The 24,386-nt window shown below is 35.2% G+C and overlaps 1 protein-coding gene across 1 annotated transcript in view; it reads left to right on the plus strand.

Moving 5' to 3' along the window:
* Window positions 1–9,977, plus strand: part of LOC129219176 (endoplasmic reticulum resident protein 29-like) — an 11,170-nt gene extending 1,193 nt beyond the window's left edge. Inside the window, exons 2-3 of the mRNA XM_054853496.1 lie at window positions 194–355; window positions 8,117–9,977. Of these exons, the coding sequence (XP_054709471.1) occupies window positions 194–355; window positions 8,117–8,445 (491 nt within the window). The 3' untranslated portion in view covers window positions 8,446–9,977. The remainder of the gene's footprint in view (window positions 1–193; window positions 356–8,116) is intronic.
* The last annotated feature ends 14,409 nt before the right edge of the window (window positions 9,978–24,386 follow it).

Genomic DNA, 24,386 nt, shown 5'->3' on the forward strand with positions numbered 1-24,386 from the left:
AGTTCACCATTTTTTTTCTTTTAATCCTAAAAGACTTCCCTTCAATAATGGTAAAAATATAACAGTAAAACTTAGGGTTTTTAAGAGTCACACATTGAAGATCAACTTTAAATGTTTTATTACAACCATTTCAGATTAATACATTTTTATTTATTTATTTATTTTTTTTTTTTTTTTAATTTCTTTGAACTAGATTATGGTGAAAAAGAAAATTCTGATCTTGCTGATAAATACAACGTGCATAAAGATGATTTTCCTGTCCTCAAGCTATTTATTGAAGAAAAATCTGAGCCTTTTACCTTTACTGGGAATTTCAAGGCAGATGAAATTAAAAATTTCATTAAAAAACATTCAAGTAAGTGTTAAATCTGTTTCTCTCAAAATTTCTTGATTTAAATCAAGAAAAAAAATGAAATGCTTTACCATTAATGTACCTACTGAATATTAATTATTCATTTATGACCTAAATAATCATTTCTTTAAAAATGTTTTACATTAATGATATGGTTGCGTATTTGTTTTTATATGTTAACATTCTGTCTTGCAGGTTATATAATCCTAGTTACTTGTTTCATTTTTAAAAATATTACTAGCTGCGTAAGGCGAGTTTGTGTACACCACCTTTGGTGGTGAACTTAGCCCCCTTCTTGCTGTCCCTTATTGTCTTGGGGCATTGCGCCTTTTGCCGCTTGCAGCAGTACATTAAGGGGACTCATTAGTCAATATACCCCCCCCCCCCTGAAGTCTTCAGGAGGTATCACCTTCTGAAGGTGATTCTGGATACACTAGTATGTTTGGTTGATTAGAGCCCACACCAGACTTTATTTCCAACAAAAAAGTAAGATGTTGCTCTGAACTAATATTCATCCTTAAAGTCGGAAATTCTAAAATTCTACCAAATCTGTAAAAATTTACGGAAAAAGGAAATAAGTATTTGAACTGAGCTCTGGCGAGTTCCCATGCAGTGTTAAACACTGCCTACACCCAAAAGAAGTTGGCACTACTGATGTTAAAGCATTCTATCATTGTTTTATTTTAAATTGGTTTAGCATTGCAGTGTCTCACAAATATTTTAAGAATGTGTACTTAACTGTTCTAGATACTTCTGTTAGTATAGCACATTGTTAGTAGTCAGAAGCATCAGTGGGTTTCAGATATTTTGTTCGATCAACTCACCCAAAGTATGATCTCAGAAGTTTGCACTTCCATATATCTGTTCTGCTCCTAATTATTTGGCTTAGCTTTCCCATTTTACTTTTAATATCATCTTAGTATGACAATTTGATTTATTTATTTTTATGTTAGTTAAAGTGCTGAGTTGTTTTTGATACTATACTAATTGTGTTTTATGTCAAAACTATAAAGAAAAAGTTTCTTTCAACATCAACATTTTTTTTTTTTTTTGGACAAAGTTAATAATAAAAGGTGTTGCTGTTACTCCCCTAATCCCACCTGGCGAGGACTGGGTAGCCCTAATAGGGCACCAACCTTGATTTCCTGGGTACTTGAAGGGTTCAGGGACATAGACCCTTCTTACCCCCCCCCCCCCCCCGAAAAAAAAGGCAAGAGAAAAAAAGTTCAGGCCTTGGAACTAGTCTCTTTTCTAGCTATTTGTCTCTTTTTTTTTCCTTGAGTGTCTCTTAAGTCTCTATTTTCATGATTTAGTCTCTAAAATCTCTTTTTTTCCTGCGAGTGCTACGAAAATCTTACTTTTGACGCCTGTTGAAACGATTTCAGTTCGCGGAATTTCGTTTAGCAAACGTATGCAGCTTGACCAATCAGATTGCTTCTAATGATCAGAAAAATGGCTGCAAAAAAGGAGCTTTGTCAATGGAGAGTAGTGCAATAAACCACTCCCCTATGTGCAGTTTTTTTTTTCCTAAGAGCTATTGTGTGAAGCTTGAAGAAAGGGGGGGGGATAGTCCTTAAGCCCCCTGTGTCGCCATCGCCAATTCTAGGATAAGCTGTAAAGTTCAGAAGCTATCAATACAGAATAGACTTTTAATTGTGCAAATGTAGTTTTATTTTTCTTCTTTTTTTTGTTTTTGTGAACTTAATTTCAGGGGGAAGTATTGAATTTGAAAGTGATAAACATTTGCTTTTCAATTACTCGAAGCGATTTTTCGAAAATTCGATTTTGTTCTTTTTCTATTCCAATTTTAATCACATTTACCCGAGCAAAATTATAAGATGGGCGAGTAAATTACCAAGTTGTCATAACGTGGAACCGTAATATGGGCTAGCCAATTGAAGAGAAATTCTTCTTACATTATTTGTAAATATACAAGCAAACCAAATGACCTTTTAATTTTTCTACAACGGGCAAAGCCACGTGGTTATCACTAGTATGTTATAAAAGACATTAACAATTCCATTTTTACCATTCAAAGTATTCTTAATGATTGTAAATAAATGGTTAAACTTGTATGATGTTTGTGTCTACGTGTTTGACACATTAAAGTGTTTTTTTTTTGTACCAAATAACTCTTTCTTCCAAATAACTCTTGAGTCAATTTTTCGTCTCCTGCGGCTGAACCATACTTTTTAAGAGCCGTTTAGGGGTTACAAGTTTCACTCTGAGGGATTCACTAGACAAATGTTTTAACAAGGGGGATTCGGTTATTTCATTTTCACCCCATGAGATCAAATCGATGTAATCTTTGACAGCAAAAATTATTTGTTGAACTTTAAACTTCTTAACCCCGCCTCTACTTTGTGTTCTTGCATTCAACACACATCTTAATCCAAGTTCTCTTACATTTCTACGCTCTTTGCATAACATAGCCAAATGGAAATTTTCTGTTGCATCAAAACACCCATTTCTTTATTTCCCGGTCTATAATGTTCTTAAAATCATGAGAGAGATATCATGAATGTAAGATACGTTCAAATAAATGTCTAGAGCCGTAAGTACGAGAAGGTTTTATCTTGATGTTAAACCACACAGGAGCATACGCATTGCCCACTTGATCCATACAAGAAATGGATCCTTTCTTGAAAGTGTATGAATGAATAATGATTACTATTAATATATTTCAGTATTATTATTTGCTTCAAACAATTTTATCGAAATGCCACTCCCATATAAAGGAAACTATACTTTACTACACTTTAACAATGTACTGAGTCCGAGTCTTGAGATTTTCAGTCGGATTTTTAGTTGCCACGTACAATCGAAATATACGGTTTGCAAATGTAAGTCATCTGGAGTGGGGAAGTTTTCCCAGGTTCCTTGAAGATAAATCTAGTGAGCAAGTCCCACTATATATAGTGACACACGTATCCAATACATATTTGTGATCGGTACTTATGTCCTGTATGTTCTCAAAAAGAAGGTTATTTTCAATAGATAAGGTAGTAACCACAGGAAGAATAGAACAGATTTCCAGCTGTTGACCTATTTCGTCTTTAAACTCGTTTGATTCTTTTGTTTTACTATCGAAGAATCCATTAGGCTTCTATTCCTGTTGTCTCAAAGAAACTCTTGATTAAATGTAATCTATTCTTTAAACTAAAAAGTCATATATATTTCACTTACAGAAAGATCTTTTCCAGCCGCACTTTTTAGGCAGTGTCTAATAAAACAGTAGCGTTTCATTACATCTTCGTAAGTAGGTAGTAAAACTTCATTGAAGTCGCTTAAGATTCCAAAAATAGGACATTCTGACGTTTGTCTCGTCTGCACTTGTTTAGACTGAGCCATTGCAACTCACAACAATGAAGTATCTTACCAACTAACGAAATTTTACGTTACTCACTAACTCAACTCGACAAAGACATTAACACCTGATCTGAATTTGGTCCCACTCACGCAAATCACTGCTGACCAGCCCCGCCCCATTTAAACATCCACTGCTGCAATGACTCAAGCTCCCAGATGCCAGTGCATTCGGTAAAAAGTGCGTTTTTGCGGAACTTACTTTGCTCTTGCGGCACCTCAAGACATAATCCGAACAACAAAGCAAAGTTATTGTGCGGCCTGTTGAGCATAAAAATTGCTTTTCGACAGCATTTGAAGCATAAAGATAAATTTGAAATTTTTTAAAAATATTTAAAATGTAGCAAAAATTGCAATTTTGCAAAACTTGATGCTCTTTGTGGCACCTCAAGATGTGCTTCAATATTTTTCATATTTTTTTTACATCTTGTTTGCATGAAAAGGCAACTTTTCCGCACTACGGCAAATTGAAATTCAAAAACTTTTTTTTTTCGTTTCACCCTAATAGGGAGGTTCCATCTCAAACTTTTTTCAAAATTTGTCATTTTTTGACTGTATTAATCAGGTAATACTGGTAATATTAGGTGGTCAAGGATACCTTCCTGAAGTTTCTCGAAATGTAAGTTTTAAAACCACAATTTTAGGCTAACTTTGGTAACATGAACTTTAGGCGCTCTAGGGCTCTTGCTGGAAAATTTTCGCCATTGAACTCTGAAAAACTTAATTGTGTGCTATCTTTGGTGACAATAGAGGATGGACGAAGGTTTTGGTATTCTACATTGGAAATGTTTCAAAATAAAAGTCATTAAGATTCAATTATTGACTATCTTTGGTGCTGTTAGGGAATCCATTTTTTTTTTTTTTTTTTCAGAAATTCAATAGTGAAATGTTACATACAAAATTTCAAACTATGTTTGGTAGTGACCAACTAAAAGGGATGAGGTTTTCTCCCAAAATTTCTTTCAAAACTGAAGTCAATTCTAGTCTATCTTTGGGTAGGAAAGGTTTAGGAAGCTCTCTCCCTAAAACTTCTACAGGATGTCCGCATACCTGGAAAGTCGGGGAAAGTCATGGATTCGACTATGATCAAAAATGGTCATGGAAAATAATGATTTTCAGCAAAGAATTATCAAAAATCATGGAAACTGACAGCTTGTCATGGATTTTAATTTCAAGAACATGCATATTTCTTGAATGGTATAGATTAGGTGCAAAATTTATGTGTCTTAGCCCTTGCACTTTTACGCATCAGTCCTGATTTCGCACACATTTTTAAACCTGCTTCTATAATACTCGCTTGTTTTTTTTCTTTTTTTATGTGTTAGAAGTAATGGAAAGTCAAGGAAAGCCATAGGTTTCAAAACTCAAAATGTAGCAGATCCCCTTTTTCTAAAAGTAAAAATTTTAACTCATTCTGGTAGCATTTAGGGGAATAGGGAAAGTACAAGGGGTGTTGGTGACTCCAGGAATTTTTTGTGCTTTAAATTCTTACAGTTTTAGGCTATTTTTGCTGACTTTAAAGAAATTGAGATTTTGGGCTATCTGGAAATTTTTCATCACTGCACTCAAAAACAAGAAGGCCACTGTAATCTTTGGTGATCTTTTTGGTGCCTCTTTGGTTTATGTTAGGGGGATACCCTAAAGTTAAACAAAACAAAAACTATCGTGAGGCTCACTCGGCTATTTTTTTGGAATTGACACCAAAAACACGGATTAAGGCAAGTTTTGTAACAATAAGAGCTAAAGGCTCAAGAGTGGAATTCCATCTCATTTTTCTTTTCTTTTTTTGAAACTATATTCGATTTTATGTTATCTTTGGGAAGGAATGATTTAAGGGTTCTCCCGCAAAAATTTTCTAAATATGAAGTTTTAAATTTATTATTTTTAGGCGATGCTAAGAGATGGGGGAAGGTCAGAAGCTGTCTCAAGAAAGATTTTCCACATTAGCATTAAAAACAATTTTTGGTGATGTTAAAAGAATGTGAAAGTTATGGGGCTATCTCTGGAAATTATTCATCATTACAGTCAAAAAAACGCAATCTTTGGTGGTGTTATGGCCATGCCCTAACGGGAAAAGAAAAAAAAAAGGAGGTTGGGCCACTCTCTACAAAAATTGTTTTTAAATTGTCCTCCTACAACCTTAAGTTTGTTTTGTTTGGTAATTATAGAAGGAAGAGGTGTAAGAAGTTCAGGATACACACCACACTATCAAAATCTTTTCCGAAAATGAAGTCAATTTTAGTCTATCTTTAGGAAGGACGTTTTTGGAAGCTCTCCCAAGAAAATTCTAAAATTGATTTTTTAAGCTATCAGTGGCAACAAATTAGAAAAAGGAGTGGAGGGAAGGGGGCTCCTCCCTAAAATCAGATTTTCAGAAGTCCAGTTTTAAAACCACAATTTTAGGCTATCTTTGAAGGCATTAGGAAAAGGTTTACTCTCAAAATTTTTGATTTTTTTCCCCCCTAAAATTTCAAAAACCAAATTTAGGCCATGTGTATGTTGAGACGTTACAGGAAGTGTAGCTGCTTCTCCCTCGGAAAATTTTCATAATTCAAGGCTTAAAAATAAAATACTTTTACACTCTATTTGGTGAGGTTAGGGGGAGAGAGGGTTCAAGGGCTGTCTGTAGAAATCTTTAGACATTGAAACTCTCACAAAGCAAATTTTAGTGATGTTAGGGGCGGGTTTGGTATTTAGTCCATTTTTTTATGAAAGAGCAGGGAGCCAGAAGAAATTGGACATAGTTGACAAAACTGGACAAAATGCATATGTTCAGTGCGTAAAATTGTTTGCCACGATGCAATAGAATGATTACATAATTCAATCAAATAATTTTATTGCAATATTTATAATTATAATTTAAGTGAATTAAATTATAATTTTAAATATGATAAAATATTTTTGAATTAATCTTATAATTAAAAAATAATTATTCTACATTAATCATAATCTAATATACAAAGAAAAAGTTTTTCACTTTGGTAGGAGTATTTTTTTTTACTGTAGAAGTTAGCCAATTCCACGAAATGAAGCAGGAGTTGAACATAGTTGCATTTACAAGATTAATGCGTAGTGCTAGAAAAAGAAAGAATTTCTTATGGTATAAGTCACTGGGGCCGCTCATTACTGAGGCCTGTTCAGTAATTCATTTAGTGCAGATAGAGTGCATACCCAGTTCATAGCTAACAAGTAACCCTACCTAAGTGTGAATCACCGATTGTAATAAAGCTTTGCACATGGATAGAACACTTTAAAATATTGAATCCGGGTTTTTTTGAGCAATCACGATTGCTTATTGTTCTCACTAGACTGTTTTTGGCGTTAGGCTGATTTTATTTTCCCTTCGCCTCCCTCTGCAGCACCACCGTCGGCCGGCCTCACGATGTTGCTCCTCTAGCGAAAACAGTCTACAGGTTGCGTCCATATCCTACACGCATACATACACACGCATATACATACACACAGTGGCGTAGCTAGACCCGACTTTCGGGGGGGGGGGTTACTTCTTTATATATATATATATATATATATATATATATATATATATATATATATATATATATGTGTGTGTGTGTGTGTATGTATAATCGCTTGGAATTTTTTCCTTTTCTTTTTTTTTCTTTCTCTTCTCTCTTCTTTTTCTTTTTTTTTTTGAGACTAACTTTTCGGGGGGGTTTTGTCCCCAAAACCCCCCCCCCTTAGCTACGCCCCTGCATACACAGATATACACACACACATGCACAACTGATCTGGAGCAAAAAGTCAGAGCTGTCTACTGCAAAAAATCCCCATTTCACTTTAAATTTATTATTTGTTATTTAAAAGCATAATTTAATAACTTAGTTGTGAAATATGTCGCTGGTGAATCACCTATAATACCTCAAGTGGAATCTCCTCTTTTTTTTTTTTTTTTTTCTTCAAAGGTTGGCAAGTATGGATGGTTACAAGAGAGCTGTATCAACTAACAAAGAAAAGAAAAAAAAATCATAAAACTACTATATATAATTGGTAGACAGAGCATTATTGTAATCTATAGAAAATAAAACAGAATTTTTTGAAACCATGGTTTCTATTTTGCAAATTTTATGAAATTAAAGCTTATTGCAATTGTAAATTTCTTATGCGTAGGTTCACACTATTTCGTGCTTTTAAGTTTTCAATTATGTTTTATGGAAGTACAACTTTAAGTTTTATAAAACATACCTAAAAGTGAAATGATTTACAAAGTATAAAAATAATTGAAATCAGATTATGTATTTCAGTCTTCTAACTGATTACCAAAAATAGCTAGTCAAATTTTAAAAAATCTTATATTTAACAATGCCAGTAATGTAGTGTAATAAACAAAATTAGTTGTCTTTGTTTTTGAGAAACTCATACTAACTTCTTTTATTATAGGTGTACGCCTAGTTTTAGACAAATGCTTGCCTCAATTTGATGAATTAGCTGAAAAGTTTATGGCATCAGATGATAAAACTGAATGGAAAAATATTTTAGAACAATCCAAAAGACTAGCTGAAGATTTATCCGATGAAACTGAAAAGAAATCTGCTGATGTTTATGTTAAAATGATGCAAAAAATTATTGAGCGTGGTATTGGTTTCATCGCAAGTGAAAGAGAACGTGTAAAGAACATTAAGGAAGGTAAAATAACTTCAACAAAAAAGAACGAAATGCAAGGTCGTTTAAACATTTTGCATTCATTTAGACTGAAGGAAGAACTCTAAAGAGAAGGAAATTAGATTTTTAAATTTCATTAATTTATTATTTTGTTAAAGTTTAACTTCTGTATATATTGCTTCTGATATATTTAAAGGAGTATACTTCGTCTTAAAGGAAATAACACTGCAATTTTTTCTGTGTTATGAAATTCAAAATTAGTTTTCCTTTGTCCTACAAGCAGTTATTTGAAGATGACTGAAAGGCCATTGTTAGTACCAGCATTTTTTCCTTAAAAATAGCAAATGTTTAGCAATGTGAAAAGCCAAATTTGGTTTGATATATACAGTCAGAACTTGGTATCTCGAACCTCCTTGTCTTAAAACCCCTAATGTCTCCAGAAAAAAAAAATCCTTATTCATTTTTCACAAAAACTCCTGGGTATTTTCCATACTTATCTCAAAATTTTATTTTTCGAAACCATTGATATGTCGAAGTTTCTGTACAGAAGTTTCAATTGTTGTTTTTCCTTGGCAATTTTTGTAGTAGATCCAGTTCCAGAGACAATTGCTTGTAGTTTTTTATTCCTTTACTTGAAAATTTTGAAAATAAGGAATTGGGGTGAGATGATGAGGGGAGTGCTATAGTCATTTTTTATCTCGGTGTTTCCCCCAGAGTTCAGACTCTTAATGCTTTTCTTCCGAACATATTGCCCTGTAGATAAGGGGTTAATTTTTCGTCAGTTTTCAAGCAAAAACTGAAAATGCATTCCTCATCATTCTGTGTTTTTTACCTCCTACAAAATGACTGCCGAAAAGTTTTTTAATGCGCTATTGGTTTAGGGAAAAATTAGATTTTTTAATTTTGTTGATGGAAAAAGAAATTTGAAATAGCTGTTCATTTCAAAATCCCATCCAGTACTTTCCACAATAATAAAAAAACCATCTGGTTAGTGAAAAAAAACTATGATGAAAGAGCTCATATATTGCTCCAAATCTCCTCGGTATAGGGAGAAAAATTCATCGGATTTCAATGATTGGGTTCAACTATTGCCGATGAGACATATTGGACCAATTTCCAATGAAAACTCATCGGAATCCGATCATCGGCCGATCAAAGTTTGATCGGATTTCGATGAATGGTCGATGATCGGCCGATGAGTTGATGCTACTCGGGTTATTATTATTATTTTGCTTATTTTTGGTGCATAAACATTGATATTTCACACATTAGAGAGCTTGCATGTTTTATTTTATTCTTTTATTTAAATAAGTAAAAATTTTCCTTTGGAGGACAAATGTCAAGGTTTTAGTATTTGTGAAAGACTTCAATAAAATTGCTTACTACATGAACATATATAGAAGAAAAAACATTGAATCGGAGGTAAAATTGCCTTAATTTCCTGCTTTAATTTTGGAGGTGGTAGCAGTTACTGTTAAACATCCACATTTATGTTATTTGCAGCTAATGTTTTGCCATTTTTTTTTTTCAATCCTCTGCTATTTATTCATCGTTGAAATTTCCTTTCTGAAAGCATGGTCATTCTTGCTAACAAAAAACGCATGTGAAATTTAGTAGATGTGAACTTTTTATAACTTGTTTGTGATGTCCTTATGTGTAAATGATAAGAAGGTAAAATTCTTAATGTAACGTCACATGAAATATTTGATTATGTGTGTGATTTTTTAATAAAGAATATCAAATTGAGATGTTTGTTTCGTGCAGGTTTTTTATGCGTATTTAATGTCATGGCTGCCACTGACAACTATTGCGACTATTTTGAAGAGTGGCAGACTGTGATGATTATTTTAGCCTAAAAGTGACTAAAATGTAAAGAATTCCTCTGGTTTAAAAAAAGAACTGGAGAAAAAAAAAGAAAGCTTTAGTTTCAAGTATCATCGGTCTAACTGTTTTAATTGAAAACTCACTCATGTCTTCCAAATTACGTGAAAAGTCGCCAAATGGGTTAGAGTGGCCTTATCTATCGCCCCCCCCCCCCTTCCTACCAAGAACAAAATCTCCAAAAAGAAGAAAAAATCAAATTTTCATTGGTGGAGTGTACACCTTGATCCCTCCTTCATGGAAACTCTAGATATAAAAGAAAATCTTGCTGCCAAAGATGATGTTCATGTGAAAATTCAAGCGTAAATACTGTTAAAAGGAAAAGTGAAGTAAAAATAACTGCGTTGTTTTCGTAGCAACAAGAAATGCAATAAATATATGTGAATGTCTTTGTAAATAATAAAATGTTAGTTTTCCGAAATTTCCTTTCGAATTTTGGAAATTTTGCTTTACCTGTCCCAAAACGGTATTTATTTAGTCTCTAAAAGAAGGAAGGGAGAAAAAAAGTGCAGACCTCATAATGGGGCGCCCATATGCAAAACTTTAAGGGGGGGCTCAGATATTTTCCCCATGATTTAGCCGGATATTTTCTCCATGGAACCCGATTTCATAACTGATTAGAGTTACTAAAATTTGACATTTTTAATAACTCGTTCATTAATGGCTGGAGAAGAAATGTTATTACATTTTTCAAAGAAAAAAGTACTAAAAGTGAGGAAATTCTTATTTCAAAGGGGAGCTGGAGCTCCCCTCTTCCCCCTCCCCCCCATATGGGTTCTATGGACCTCATAGAGCAACTCTTACCCTAATATAGCCATAATGTAGCCATATTTTACCCTAATACAGAGGAGAGGTTCTCTTACCATTTGTACTGATTATCTCCAGATTTTTAATTCTGACACATTTCTTCGGTATAGGAAGATTGGGCGCTGGGAAAGTTGGACGCACATTTTTTGGACCCCGAAAATTCAAGGATGTGCCAGCTGCGTCAATTGCTCCAAAAGACCGCTAAATGGACTTTTCTGCTCCAAAATCGAACAAATTTGTGCCAAAAGTGCATATATTGCTATTAATGTTGTAGTTCTTTCAGCATATTTGGCAGATTTTCATCAAATTTATGCCTTTGGAGCTTGTCTTTACGATTTTTTGGCTTAGTCTCGATTTTTTGCTCATTTCAAAATCCGATTGCATCCGCTTTTGAAAAATGCGATCGTTTTAATTTATTATGTGATTCTGTTCCTTGACTTTTAAAATTTTGTCTTGACCATTATTTTCAACCATTCTTATCTTTTGTTTTCAGAAGAAGAGGACTTGTAAGTTCGTTTTCTTGCCATCCCAAAAGTGTTAATCCAGATGCATCCAAATTGATTTGAGTGAATGCCATCTGTAAACATTAATATTGTTTCACCAGTTTTTAATCTTGTGTTTCTTAAGATTTTAGGACAGAAAATTGATCTTCAATTTTGGTTGGAGATATTTAAATAGCGAAAATCGAGGAATTCTGTTGCTCTTGTAATTAATATACAGACATTTCAAGTTTCTCAGATTCAGGCATTTTTTCCGTATTCTCAGACTTTTTTTTTCATATTTTCTTTACGTGTGTTTTAAAATACCTTTTATTATTTCTCAAATTCTTTTTTTTTTTTTCATTGTAATTTCATTACTAATTTTGTGATTAAATATCAAACGGTTAAAAATAAAAGGTTTTAATGATGTCCTTGCTTAATCTTCAGATTTTTTAGTCAAGTAGTTCAGTATATAACATTAATGCCTTTATATACATAAGGTTAAATATAAGTACACATTACAAAAAAAAAAATATTAATAGCTCTTTAAAACTCACTTGTAACTTGTTACAGTAAAGTTTTTAAATTTCGCCATTTTTTTTTTTTTTTTTTTTGCTTTTTTTAAAAAGCCTTTTTGAATAGGTTTTTGAATTTTATGTATATATATATCTTATGTCGTTTACATGTACATATGAACTATATAAAAGCAAACAAATTTTAAAAATAGGTATCAAAGCACTATAATTTAAATGTGCACTAAAGCAGTGTTGTATTAAGCAAAGTAAACGTGTGAACTAAATTTCAATCACAAGCATAATAAAAAAGTAGAGCAGGACTTGTCTTTTGTGAAAAATATTAGAAAAAAATAATTTATGTATTAAGAGAGCTTCAATTAGTAGTTGAAGTTATGGTGTTTTTGCATCCTTAATCTCCTTTTTTATTATTTTATGTCACACGTGTTTCTGTGTGAAATATACATAGTTGCAAACATATAGTTGCATAGTTGCATAGTATACAAACTCTTCAATCGGCTGTTATGGGGAATCATCTTATTTTTTTGCAAGTTATTTATTTCTTCTCTAAAAGACTCCCACTGTACCTGTCTTACCAAATCGTTTTCTGCACGTTTCAGATCCTCTATATCTATAGGGCTGCTGTCCTTTGCAGAAATCTAAATAAAACTAAGAACTCTAACAATTTTAGAGTATTCGTTACTGATATTTAACAATTCATCTAAGAAGGAATTAGAAATTATGTTTAAGCCATTCAATTTCAGTTCGGACACATAATTATCTTGTATAACAGCTTCAGGAACAGGTCTATTTGGATACTCGTCCTCCGTAAAGAATTCGAGACCATTCCACCCGAGTGAACAGTCTCATAAATGTTGGGAGCCACTGAGGTATAGTCTGCTGGATTTTGATCCGAAGCCACCCTGCTAACCATGCATTCACCGAACGACTCTGCATAAAGGCGCTCAAAAGACATTTGCACGACGGAGCCAGTCAGGCTTGGCGCGGCCCTGGGGAGGAGGAACGGAATTTTAATTTTTTCTAATCGTAGCAATTATTTTAATCTGATTCTTCCTAAAAGACGTAAACCTTCGCGATCCAAATAAAATTGCGCAAGAATCTTTGGAGGTTGTTGAGTGTCAGCGAGCAAGGGGCAGAGCCCCTAGTAATTTAAAATTAAATTGAAACCTCTTCAATGGAATAAATTTTCACTTGTAAGACAGCGGTGTCCATCTCCCCCAAGAGGAAGAGCACATCTTCCCCCTCCCTCAATATCACAAAGAACCCCTAAACTCGGGTCCCCCCCAAAAAGAGAAATATACCCCTTAAAACACCCCCTAAAAACTTCAATGTCCCAGTGTGCGCCACGATAACCCCTAGGTGGGCACCACTGTGTAAGACAAATCTTAGCTATAAAAGTATTACAATGACCTCATATACAAAATTATCATTTAATGTTTGCAAAATCAGTTAAGGCAATTATAGATTATGGTTGTAGAAGTTTTTTTTTTCCCTAACTCAAAAAAATAAAAGAAAAAGTAAGTAAAAAGTGCAGTTACACGCGAAGATTGGGAGGGGCCGAGGGAGTATAAGAGGAGCAAATATAAATAATAGAAGTTAAAAACATGAAATGGAAAAAGCGGAGCGCCGCTTTCAACTACATTATGGACTAAATCAGTTTGTTCAAAAACTTATAAGTACTTACTTAATGTTGCTGAATAAAGCAGCGTATCTATGCAGCTCCTCCAGTAGTGTTTGGCTTTGAGCATGAACTCTAATTAATAATAGGAATAGGAAAAATTTCTGTCAACACTCAACTGACAGCGGACGAGTAAGAAAATAGAATCAGATGTTTTCTCGGAAACATATCAGCAACTCCCTCTCTATGGGCTCTCAAGGTCATACTCAGAGCAAAAACCCCTCATGCAGACTAGAGATGAGACGGGCTCAGCCCGGGCCAGAAGCGGGCTCGTTCTCTAGAACCGAAAATAGGTTTCGGGCTCGGACGGACTCGGGCTCAAGCACAGATATTCAATCGCCTATCTCCATACAAATTCAAAGCAAATAAACATTTTCCTACAGTGAGAAAATGGAAGGAACATTTAAATCAGTTCAATCAATGTCAAATTTACCCCCCCCCCAAAAAAAAATAAATAAACGCTTATTTATAGTGGTTTTTTTTGCGATTACTATTGCAATATGTCATACAGTAATGCCTTTGAACTGGAGCATTTTAAGAAAATTTAGAAACTTCTGTTAATGAAAAACATTTGACGTAACATTTTTCATTAACAGAGATATCATGTCAGACTGTAGAAGGCTCAGTTTTTGATACAAGAAAGTTTCCTTCGGGCTCGGTTACAAATTTTCGGGCTCGGGCTCTCAAAAATGAGCCCGAACTCATCTCTCATGCAGACTGGACACACCAGACAGAATTCTACTAAAACACGTAATGAGAACAAAGTTCTCGTACCGTACGACACAGGGCTACAAACACTGCTTGAGCCCATGAGCCGCCCGATCAAATGACAACCGAACGTGGCGAGGACTTCAGATCCGCGGGCTATAAAGCAATTATTCCCATTGATTTTCCACACAAAATAGTGTCTAGTTTCTGCGAAACAGTCTATACAACGACAGTTGAGTTGTATCCAGTTGTATCTCTTGTTTCTGTTTTCCACCAAAAAAAAAAGAAATTAAGCAAAAGTCTTTGTCATATTTGACTGCGCTGTTATTAAAAAAAAGAAAAAAAGTGGCTGTGGCTAACTCTCATAGTGACTTATTCCGTGCGGCAGTGCAGTGGTGTAGCCAAGGGGTAGATAGGGAGTTACCCCGCATATAGAAGAAAAAGAAGTACTGCATAAATACGTGCAACATTTTCAGATTTTCAGTACACTTCCACAGTGGTGCTGCAAGAAACTCCTTGGGAGAGAAGGAAAGGGGGGGTTTGGAGTCATATAAAATGTTTCAAAATTTAAGATCGGATAGTGCAATTTTGAATGCCCCACTTAGAAATTAATACAGTGAAGCACCGTTTATACGTTTCTGAAGGGACTGTATGAAAAAAAGCGTACAAATGAAAAACACGTATAGCAGGATACATTAACATGTATTCAACTCTGCGGGGACCAAATTAAAAACCGTATAAATGATTAAAACGTATAAAAGAGAAACGTATAAACGGTGCTTCACTGTATTCGTATTTTCCGCATTGAATTCCGCCCGAAAAGAATCTTAGCTGTTTTTCGCGGCCCCATTTATAATTTTTTGATAGCTGAAAAGTAACGGATGGTTTAGATTTCAGGTTTACTGATATTGCTAGTTATGTTTTAGTTATTTTATTTTTTTTCTAAATTTCAAAGAACCCTGCCGCAGTTTGAAACAGATTAATATGATACTTCTGCATATAGAACTGATTCACGCCTTCTCCACTTAAGATTTTAGTGAAAATGTTCTATTCTATTCTATTCTATTCAAGAGTCACAACTGACTTCAACTGCATTTATGTCGAGGACTGCATACTATGTGCCTTGCCTCCATTGTTTTTTTATATACCGATAGATGGCAGCACCATCACCGGATCGAGCAGTTAATGAGAATTTAGAACTAGTCCAAGAGCTAATAGCTACCTGGTACTAGCACCCCCAGAGGTATCGTTTCACTTGGAGGACATTGAGACCACGAGCATATTTAACGTCGCCCAGTCCCCTTTAATGACGACGGTGGGTCTTCGACCAGCAAGGATCGAACCCGAGGCCCTCCGGCCCCGAGTCCAATGCCTTACCGATCAGGCTACCACGGCCACAGTGAAAATGTTGGCGTAACTTTTAAAGTTCTCGCACGTGTTTACACAATTTTTTATCTAACAAGGGACGACCGATATGTAATAGTTTATGCGGCCCTACTTGGCGATTAATATCCGTATTTTCTGCAACGATTCTTAGCTGCTATTCGCGGTCCCATTTATTGTTTGTTTTTTTTGGCGATTAGGGCCGCGATAGCTGAAAAGTACCGGATGTTTTAGGTTTCAGGTTTACTGATATTGCTGGTTATGTTTTAATTATTTCGTTTTTCTTCTAAATTTCATTTAAGAACTCTCCGCATTTTTTTCCTTTTGCGGTTTTATTCCTTAAATTAGAAATAAATAATAAAATAAAATCGGCGGCCCATTTCTCCAAAAAAGTGGAGGGGTGTCACCCCCCCCCCACACACACACCCCTTGCCGACGGCCCTGAATTGATTTACATACATTATTTTCACAATTTATTGATGATTATAAACAAATTTCTGGACCTCCTGACACGAACACAAACTCTTGATCAATTTCTTTTAGTTTTGGAATAATTTCCTCATTGAAATATTGCGCATACATAGTCACGTCGTTTTATTAGCAATTACACGCGCTTTCGGAAAGAAAAACTATGAAGCGCGTATTCTGCTCTCGCACTGCGCATGCTTCAGTACGTCAATAACTTTTTTCGCCAAGCTCGTTTCTGTTTACAATGTAGCCAGTTGGCGACCGCGTGCTTCTCAGATGCCTGCGTTTTGGAAAGACGCTCCCCCCGGCAAAGGGGAAGTGAGCTATCCAGAAATAGGGAAGTTGAAACCTATTAAATATTCCTATTTTGACTATTAGATATTGTTAACAGACCCTAAAAAACCCGAAATTCACCGACGCCGTATTTTAAAACACGACTGATTATGAATCAATTTTTAAAACTCCCACACGCAAAAAAGCGCGCCTTGAGGTGACGTCACATGGCAGTAGAGAAACTCACTCCGAGGGAGGTTCCGTGTTAAAACTACGAGCACAGAGTACGCTCCGCATTTAAAACCTTTAAATCAAGTAATTAATCCGTTAAATACACAATGGAGGTTGGATTCGTGAGAGGACAGTCCAATAATCTTCCTGAAGCGACTTCGATGATGATATTTGACTTTTTCCGGGCGGATGAGAGATTCAAAGTTTAAGAAACGCGAGGAGTTAAACGAACAACGTTACTAGACACGTTTAGTGTGACGTCAGGGGTTGCCGGAAACACGGGGAAGTTTCCAATCATGCCGTTGCTATGCGCGTTGCTATGGGAGAATCAGCATAGGATCTTCGTAGGAATAGGGTTAGAGCGATGTTTAATTGATAGTTTTTCGGCAATTAAATGGTCTAAATAATTTTTTTAGTGGTTTCAAGTTACATATAAGCCACCTGTAGACATCATTTGACGAGTATCGATAATTTTTACATGTGAATCGGGTTAAAATTCGGCAAAACATAGAATTATGTGGAATACAAGTGTGTTTTCTAGAGTTATACACTCTTCTTATTGTTATTTCTTTTTCGTTGGGGGAGAGGGGGACAGGTCCGACATTTGAGAGGGTCAGGAGAGGTATTGCTCCTCTCATGCCTTTTGGAAAATAACTGTATTTCTATAAATTTGGCGTAATTTTTGCTGTTTTTCGACGCAACATACTCGTACATTGACTTATTCCTTTTTGCACGTACCCTTCTAGGAAATTTGAAATATCATGACTTGGGGGGGGGGGAGATTTTTCTTTCAAAGTTTAGAGCGAAATTTAATTATTATTATTTTTTTTAGGAAGAGGAGTAGTTTTAATTGAATTGTATGCATTCTTTTCTTTAGAAGACGAGAGACCATGTCAGCCTAGTCAGCGATACCTGGAGGGGGAGGGGGGAGAATTTTTCTGAATTTGTTCCAGTAATAATGCATATTTTAATGAAACTCCATTCCTTCGGGCTCTTTGGGGGAAAGGGAGAATTGCGTGTTTTCTTCAAATTGTCACGAGTATTTTAATCTTTTTTTTTTTTTTTTTTTTGTATTCCGAGGCGGGAGATTTTTACTTTACTCTACTTGTTATACATATTTTTTGTATCAATATACATAAATATACATTGAAAATTTCAGTTTGTTCTACTATTTGCAATGCATAGTTCAATTAAATTCTTTTTTTCTTCGGGGAGAGGGGATATTTCTTCTTGCTGCGCGTAATTTTAAGTAATTGCTCTTTGGGGGGGGGGGACAAGGATATACATATTAGTTTTTTTCTAGGTTCAATGGGAATTTTATCAATTTCTTCAAGCTAGTTTTTATTCCTATTCGGAATAGAGCTCGATTGGAGTTTAACTTAAATTACGTGTGTGTTCTCGCAGAAGAAAAACTTTTAAACTAAAATATCCCAATCAAACTCGCATTAGAATAAGGTCAATGTAACCTAACATCCCCCCTCCCATTCGAAAAAAAAATAATTTCAATGCAAACAAGCATCACAATCGAGAAAAGTGAAAAATTCTCCTTCCCCAAACAAAAAATTACTTATACCATTAAAAAGAAAAAAAAAATCCCGCCCGAAGAAAATAATTATAATCAAATTCTTAGAAAACATTAAACGGGATTCAAAAAAAAAAAAATATCGTCATTTCAAATTTTTCTGCAAAGGGGGGGGGGGGTTAAATCATATACAGTAAATGCATATTGCATCGAAAGACAAAAAAATGCGCAAAATTTATAGAAATGCAGCAATTTTCCGAAAGCGGGGGAGGGGGGGGCAATGTCTTTCCAGACTCACTCAAATGGCGGAGCTGTTCCCCTCCACCCAAAGAAAAAGAAATAACAATAAGAAGAGTGTATAACTCTAGAAAACACACTTGTATTCCACATAAGACTATGTTTTGCCGAATTTTAACCCGATTCACATGTAAAAACTATCGATATTCGTCAAATGATGTCTACAGGTGGCTTATATGTAACTTGAAACCACTAAAAAAATTATTTAAGCATTTAATTGGCAAGAAACCATCAATTAAACATCGCTCTAACCCTATTCGTACGAAGATCCTATGTTGTTTCTTCCTTAGCAACGCGCATAGCAACGGCATGATTGGAAACTTCCCCGAGTTTCTGGCAACCCCTGACGTCACCACTAAACGTGTCTCTTGCAAGCGGGGTGTGTGGTAACCCTCGGTTTTCCCTTGAAAGTTTTTCGCTTTATTGGCGATAAATTTCGATAAATCTTTCTTTCTTTCGTTCTTTTCCATTCCTTTTCTCTTTTATTATTTTCTATTGTTTAAATTCAATTAATTTTATTCCTTTTTAAAATTTTGCGTTTTAACTTTGCAAAAAAAGAAAATATTTTTTATAATTTCGATATAAAAAGTGCTTTAATTTATTTTTGCACGAAAGGTTTATAGAATGTATTTTGCAGCTAAACTGAACATGTATTTTTAAAGTGTCACTGAGTATTAGTTAAAGTTTCAAGATATTTTTCATATTTATAAAGAAAGTATTAATAATGTTTTCATTATGATTAAAATGCAAATAGTGATGTTTTTACCCCTTTCTATTAAAATTTAATGCGTGGGATTTCAGTTCCTTTGCAATTTTTTTAAATGTCTTATATTCTCATTCAATATGTATTTTTGAAAGTGTTATGAATTTTTTTATCTTTTTCGCCATAATAACGAATAATGACCAAGCCGGGAGAAAAAAAAACACTGGCCCCCCTCTCATTTTCTTTTTTTTTTTTTTTTCAAATTAATTCGCAGATGTTAAATTAGCAGTTACTATTTATTTTTGACATGTTTTAATTTTTTGAAGGGGGGGGGGGGGCAATTTTTTTCGGGCGCAAAGTTTGTATGCACCAATTAAGGACGCTAAGAAATCGTGTCCAAAACTTACGATTTTTCTTTCTTTTTACAATCCAAATAAATAAAGGAAGCATTACAGATAATATTCATAATAAAAAAATTACAAAATATTACTTTTGTGCTTAGTAATGTTCCAAACATTTGTTTCAAAATAAAAAATATAAAAACTTTTTGTAATAGATGATTAAAAAAACTAAATTATTTTTTTCAAAATAAACTGTTACTTGTCCTACTGACAGGATTGCCATTGAGCTCCGCTGCTATAAATAGTTGCTTTAGTAGCTTGTAATATGAAAAAGTCTCTAAATAGTCGCCAGATGCAAAAAAGAGTTTCCTGACTTGGGTCAAATCCTTTTTAAAGAAACTTTCTGGTATGATTTCTTGAGTCTTACTGTTAATTAAAAACATAAGACTGACAGCGTAAAAAAAAATAGAAATGCAGCATTCGCAATATTTCCAATCGCGTGAAAATTAGCTCTCGTTTGTAAAAAAAATTCTCTTAAAAAGCTAAAAAAATTAAAAAGCAAAATTTTACTGACATTCATTTAGAATGCAAACAATAGTTAGTAAAAATAGTAGCAGCGGAAACAAACTTTTATAAAGAAACCACAATCGAAAAAAACAAAACTTTTCGTTCAGAAATATGAAAATCACAAATTTTTAATCGTGAATATGTTTATTACATTCAATTCTCCTAATTTTTAAAGCGCTTATTTTTTCACCGATGATGTTCATACATGTTATTCTATCATATAAAAATAAAATTGAAAAATCGAAAACTTCCCTATTCTAGTTCAGATCAGTGACTAGGATTCGGAGGTTGCCGAAGACAAGGCAGGGTGCAACGAAAAGTAATGATAAGTAACGTTTCTTTTGCAACTGTTTGTCAACGTTAGAAATTGAAGAAATTTGCAACGCGATGTAACGTTTCAAAAGTATGCTCTTTGTAACGAATCGATAAATCAACGTGATATCACGTTGCGTGTGTAACGATGTTTCGACCAATTGCAACATGATGTAACGATGACGTAACGTTTCAGTGTTATTTGGGACCAAGACATGCGACAGTATTGTCAACCCACTGCATTGGTATGTTTTTTTTTGGGGGGGGGATACTGGAAAATTCAGCTGATTTCTTTATTCTTTATCTTTCTACTATGTAGTCCGATTCCAACCGAGGTGTGCGAGCCCCCCCCCCCCCTTCCACCCCCCCTTTCCCCAAGTTGAACTAAAGGAAGACAAGGGCTCCCTGCGGAAATCTCTTATCTCTTTACTGTCGGCTTTGAGGGTGTAGTATTTCAACACTTCTTCAGCTGTGATCTCTAATTGGGGGTTTCAGTTTATTTCCCCTTTTTTGTATGTTCTAAGTTGGCTGTTTGACGAAAATCGCTTGGAGAACGGGGAGAGAAGCTTCGCTCATTTCAAGCAGGCTTTTGATGTTCAAAGGATTCTCATGTACAAGGACGTGCACATAAATTTTGGGGCTCGTTACAAGTGACTTTTATGGGTCCCCTATATATTGTTTACCCCTACGTCCCTACATACATTTCACTCATTTAAAAAATATCGGGGACCCTTCAGGCTCCGAACCGGGGCAACCGGTGTCCTCCCCTCCCCCTTTGCAAGCCCCTGCTCATGTATAAACACCCCATAACATCGCCCGCACATTTATAGCAGGGCTGGATCTGCTTTGTTTGATGGTACAGAATACAAGCCCCTGTAATTTTTGTTAATAGACGCAAAAATATAAGTTTTTAACGCTCTTTTTTCGCACCGAGCCCTTTTTCAGGCCGCATCCGACCTCAATTTCTCTTGCCCCCTCCCGTTTCCTAAATACGGGAGCCGTGGTTCCCAGGGCTTTAAAAAGTAAAGAGAAAGTTGATAAATGAGGAAAGCATTTGCACGTGTAGACTTCTGCTATCTACGAGTACTCTGGCCCTTACTTAGGATGGAAAAAAGATAAACCTGTTTCCAAACGCTTTTTTTCCCCACAGAATAAACAAATTATATATTTTTTTAAAAATTACTATAACAACTTTAAAAAATTTAATTGTGAATAACATGTATTGACTTCATTAATAAAAAAAAAAATGCTTGAAGTGGCACAGTCGGCGGTTGGCCCAGTCGGGGATCCCCGACTAGCTTACCAGACTAGTCCACATCTGTTCCTGTGTAGAAATAAACATCAACAACGACAAATGGAAGATATTAGACAATAGATAAACGTTCAAACTAGAAATCGAAAAAGATACGAAATGATTGTAAGCAGTAAAGAATCAAAGAATGGACGGGCAACAAATACCAATACTACGAATCAAACTATGAAAAGAACACCAATAAATCTACAATTTATGAATAATTCATTCATTAAGAATAACCACATCCTCACAAATCAAACACAAAATAGGAAAACAAAGAGTAGTGTAGCAGACGAGCTGGTTTCGTTTTTATCCGATTTATAGCGCTACCTATAGTTACTTTCGATTTACTGGTGAGAGCATCTGCACTCCACGTCTCGCAGTCACTCCCCGGTTAAAAGGATAAACAAAAGATGGAAAAGTGCGGCCCAATCCATTTCTAGCTCGCTGGTCACGTGAGAGGGCCGTGGTAGCCCGATCGGTAGAGTGTCGGATTCGGGGCCGGAGGGTCCCGAGTTCGAACCTCGATGGTCGAAGATCCACCGTCGTCATTAAAGGGGACTGGGCGACGTTAAATATGCTCGTGGTCTCAATGTCCTCCAAGTGAAACGATACCTCTGGGGGTGCTAGCACCAGGTAGCTATTAGCTCCTGGACTAATTCTAACAGGCCCGTGTCTACGATTTCACAAAGGGAGGGGTTTCAAAGATCTTTTAAAAATTATTTCTCGCAGTGGCATGAAAACACCCGTTTACCAAATAATTCATTTCTGTTTTATGGTTATAATCAAGCAATGGAGTACTTTAAGGGTCAGAGTCATTGATTTTAAGGCGCATTACTATTCCTAGGAAGAGATAACAAGTATAGTATTATATACATGTAGGTACGTTTGGGACCCCTCCCCTATTTCTCCAAATTCCGGCTGCGCTAGTGGATGTAATGTTGTTTTACAGCTTCTTCAGAATCAAGCCTTTTTATCTGTTAACTACATTGCATATTGCAAAAAGTATTAAAAATTTCGCACAAATATATATATATATATATATATATATATATATCTCAGGGGTGATTGTGTTTCGGTATTTTACCGAATTTCCGGTAATTTCGGACGTATTTCCGGTATTGTTATGTCCGAAAATACCGGAATTATGTTGCTGTTTTTTTGTTATGCTTTAATCTCCCTACCTCCGCAATTTTTTTTACTATATAATACTCATCAAACATACCTGCAAGAGCCTTAAGATGGACACCTATATCCCTTAAGATGGACAAATATCAAGATAAATTGTATAACACCAGCTCAAAAGTAACTTTGTAACCCATTAAAAATTTAATCAAATGTACACACAATATTTTGACTCAGAACTATTTAATACTATGGCAAAGGTCACTTAAGTAGTAGGGGGCCAAAGATTACCCCCCCCCCGCTCCCCCCGCTCTCGCTTTGAAACTTTCAGGTATTTTTTGATGAACTCACAATCACCCCTGATGTATATATATATATATATATATATATATATATATATATATATATATATATTTACATGCTGTATACCAAAAAATGTTCCCATTGGATGTTTTGTATTGTCAGTCTATTCAGTGGCTCTTTTGCAACTGGTTTTCTAAAATATAATTTCAGTTGGTGAATAGAAAAAACCAAAGAAAATGACTTAAAAAAAGAGCACTGATATAGACATTAACACTATAACTATGTTAAATATCATTTTCTTCATATTGCTTTTTATCATTATTTTCCCCCCAATGGGAGAGGTTTAACCCCGAAAACCCTCCCCTTGGACACGGCCCTGAGTTCTAAATTCTCATTAACTGTTTGATCCGGTGATGGTTCTGCCATCTATCGGTATAAAAAAAAATAATGGAGGCAAGGCACTTAGTATGCAGTCCTCGACATAAACACAGTTGTAGTCAGTTGTGACTCGGAATCGTAGTGGTGAGAGCATCTGCACTCCATGTCTCGCAGTCACTCCCCGGTTAAAAGGATAAACAAAAGATGGAAAAGTGCGGCCCAATCCATTTCTCGCTCGCGGGTCACGTGAGAGACGCTTCGGCAGGATGTGTGGTGAGAGGGAGGTTGAGGAAGAGTGATAACAACTGTGTGTGATGCTCAAAATGAAGTCAGGGTTGGGCAGGGAAACATTGGAAATCAACTAACTACAAATTAACTCCTTCGCCTCACATTCATGTGTAAAGATATGGCTCTGGAGCTAAGGCTTCACAGCCCATGTGGTGGAGAACCAGCAATCTATCAATGGCCTTTAACAGCATCGGTAAGGCTTTTTTTTTTTTTTAATTTGATGCCTATTTATTTGATATCTCCGTTTAAATGAAAGATCTTCCTTTGTTTAAAGAGCCCGCTGTTTGTAAGAGCACGAGTGAATCCTTTTAATCTTGCACACTCATCCTTTGTTTGCTTTTTATAGGATAAATATGACAGGGCCACTGAAATTGTTGACCACTATAAGGTAAGTGCTATCTAGTCTTGTTTTTTTTTTTTTTTTTTTGCCTTGTGCGTTATAATATATGGGTAATGCATGGACATCCGTTTTTCTAT

The sequence above is a fragment of the Uloborus diversus genome, chromosome 3, assembly GCF_026930045.1.
Source record: "Uloborus diversus isolate 005 chromosome 3, Udiv.v.3.1, whole genome shotgun sequence".
Taxonomy (NCBI): Eukaryota; Metazoa; Arthropoda; class Arachnida; order Araneae; family Uloboridae; genus Uloborus; species Uloborus diversus.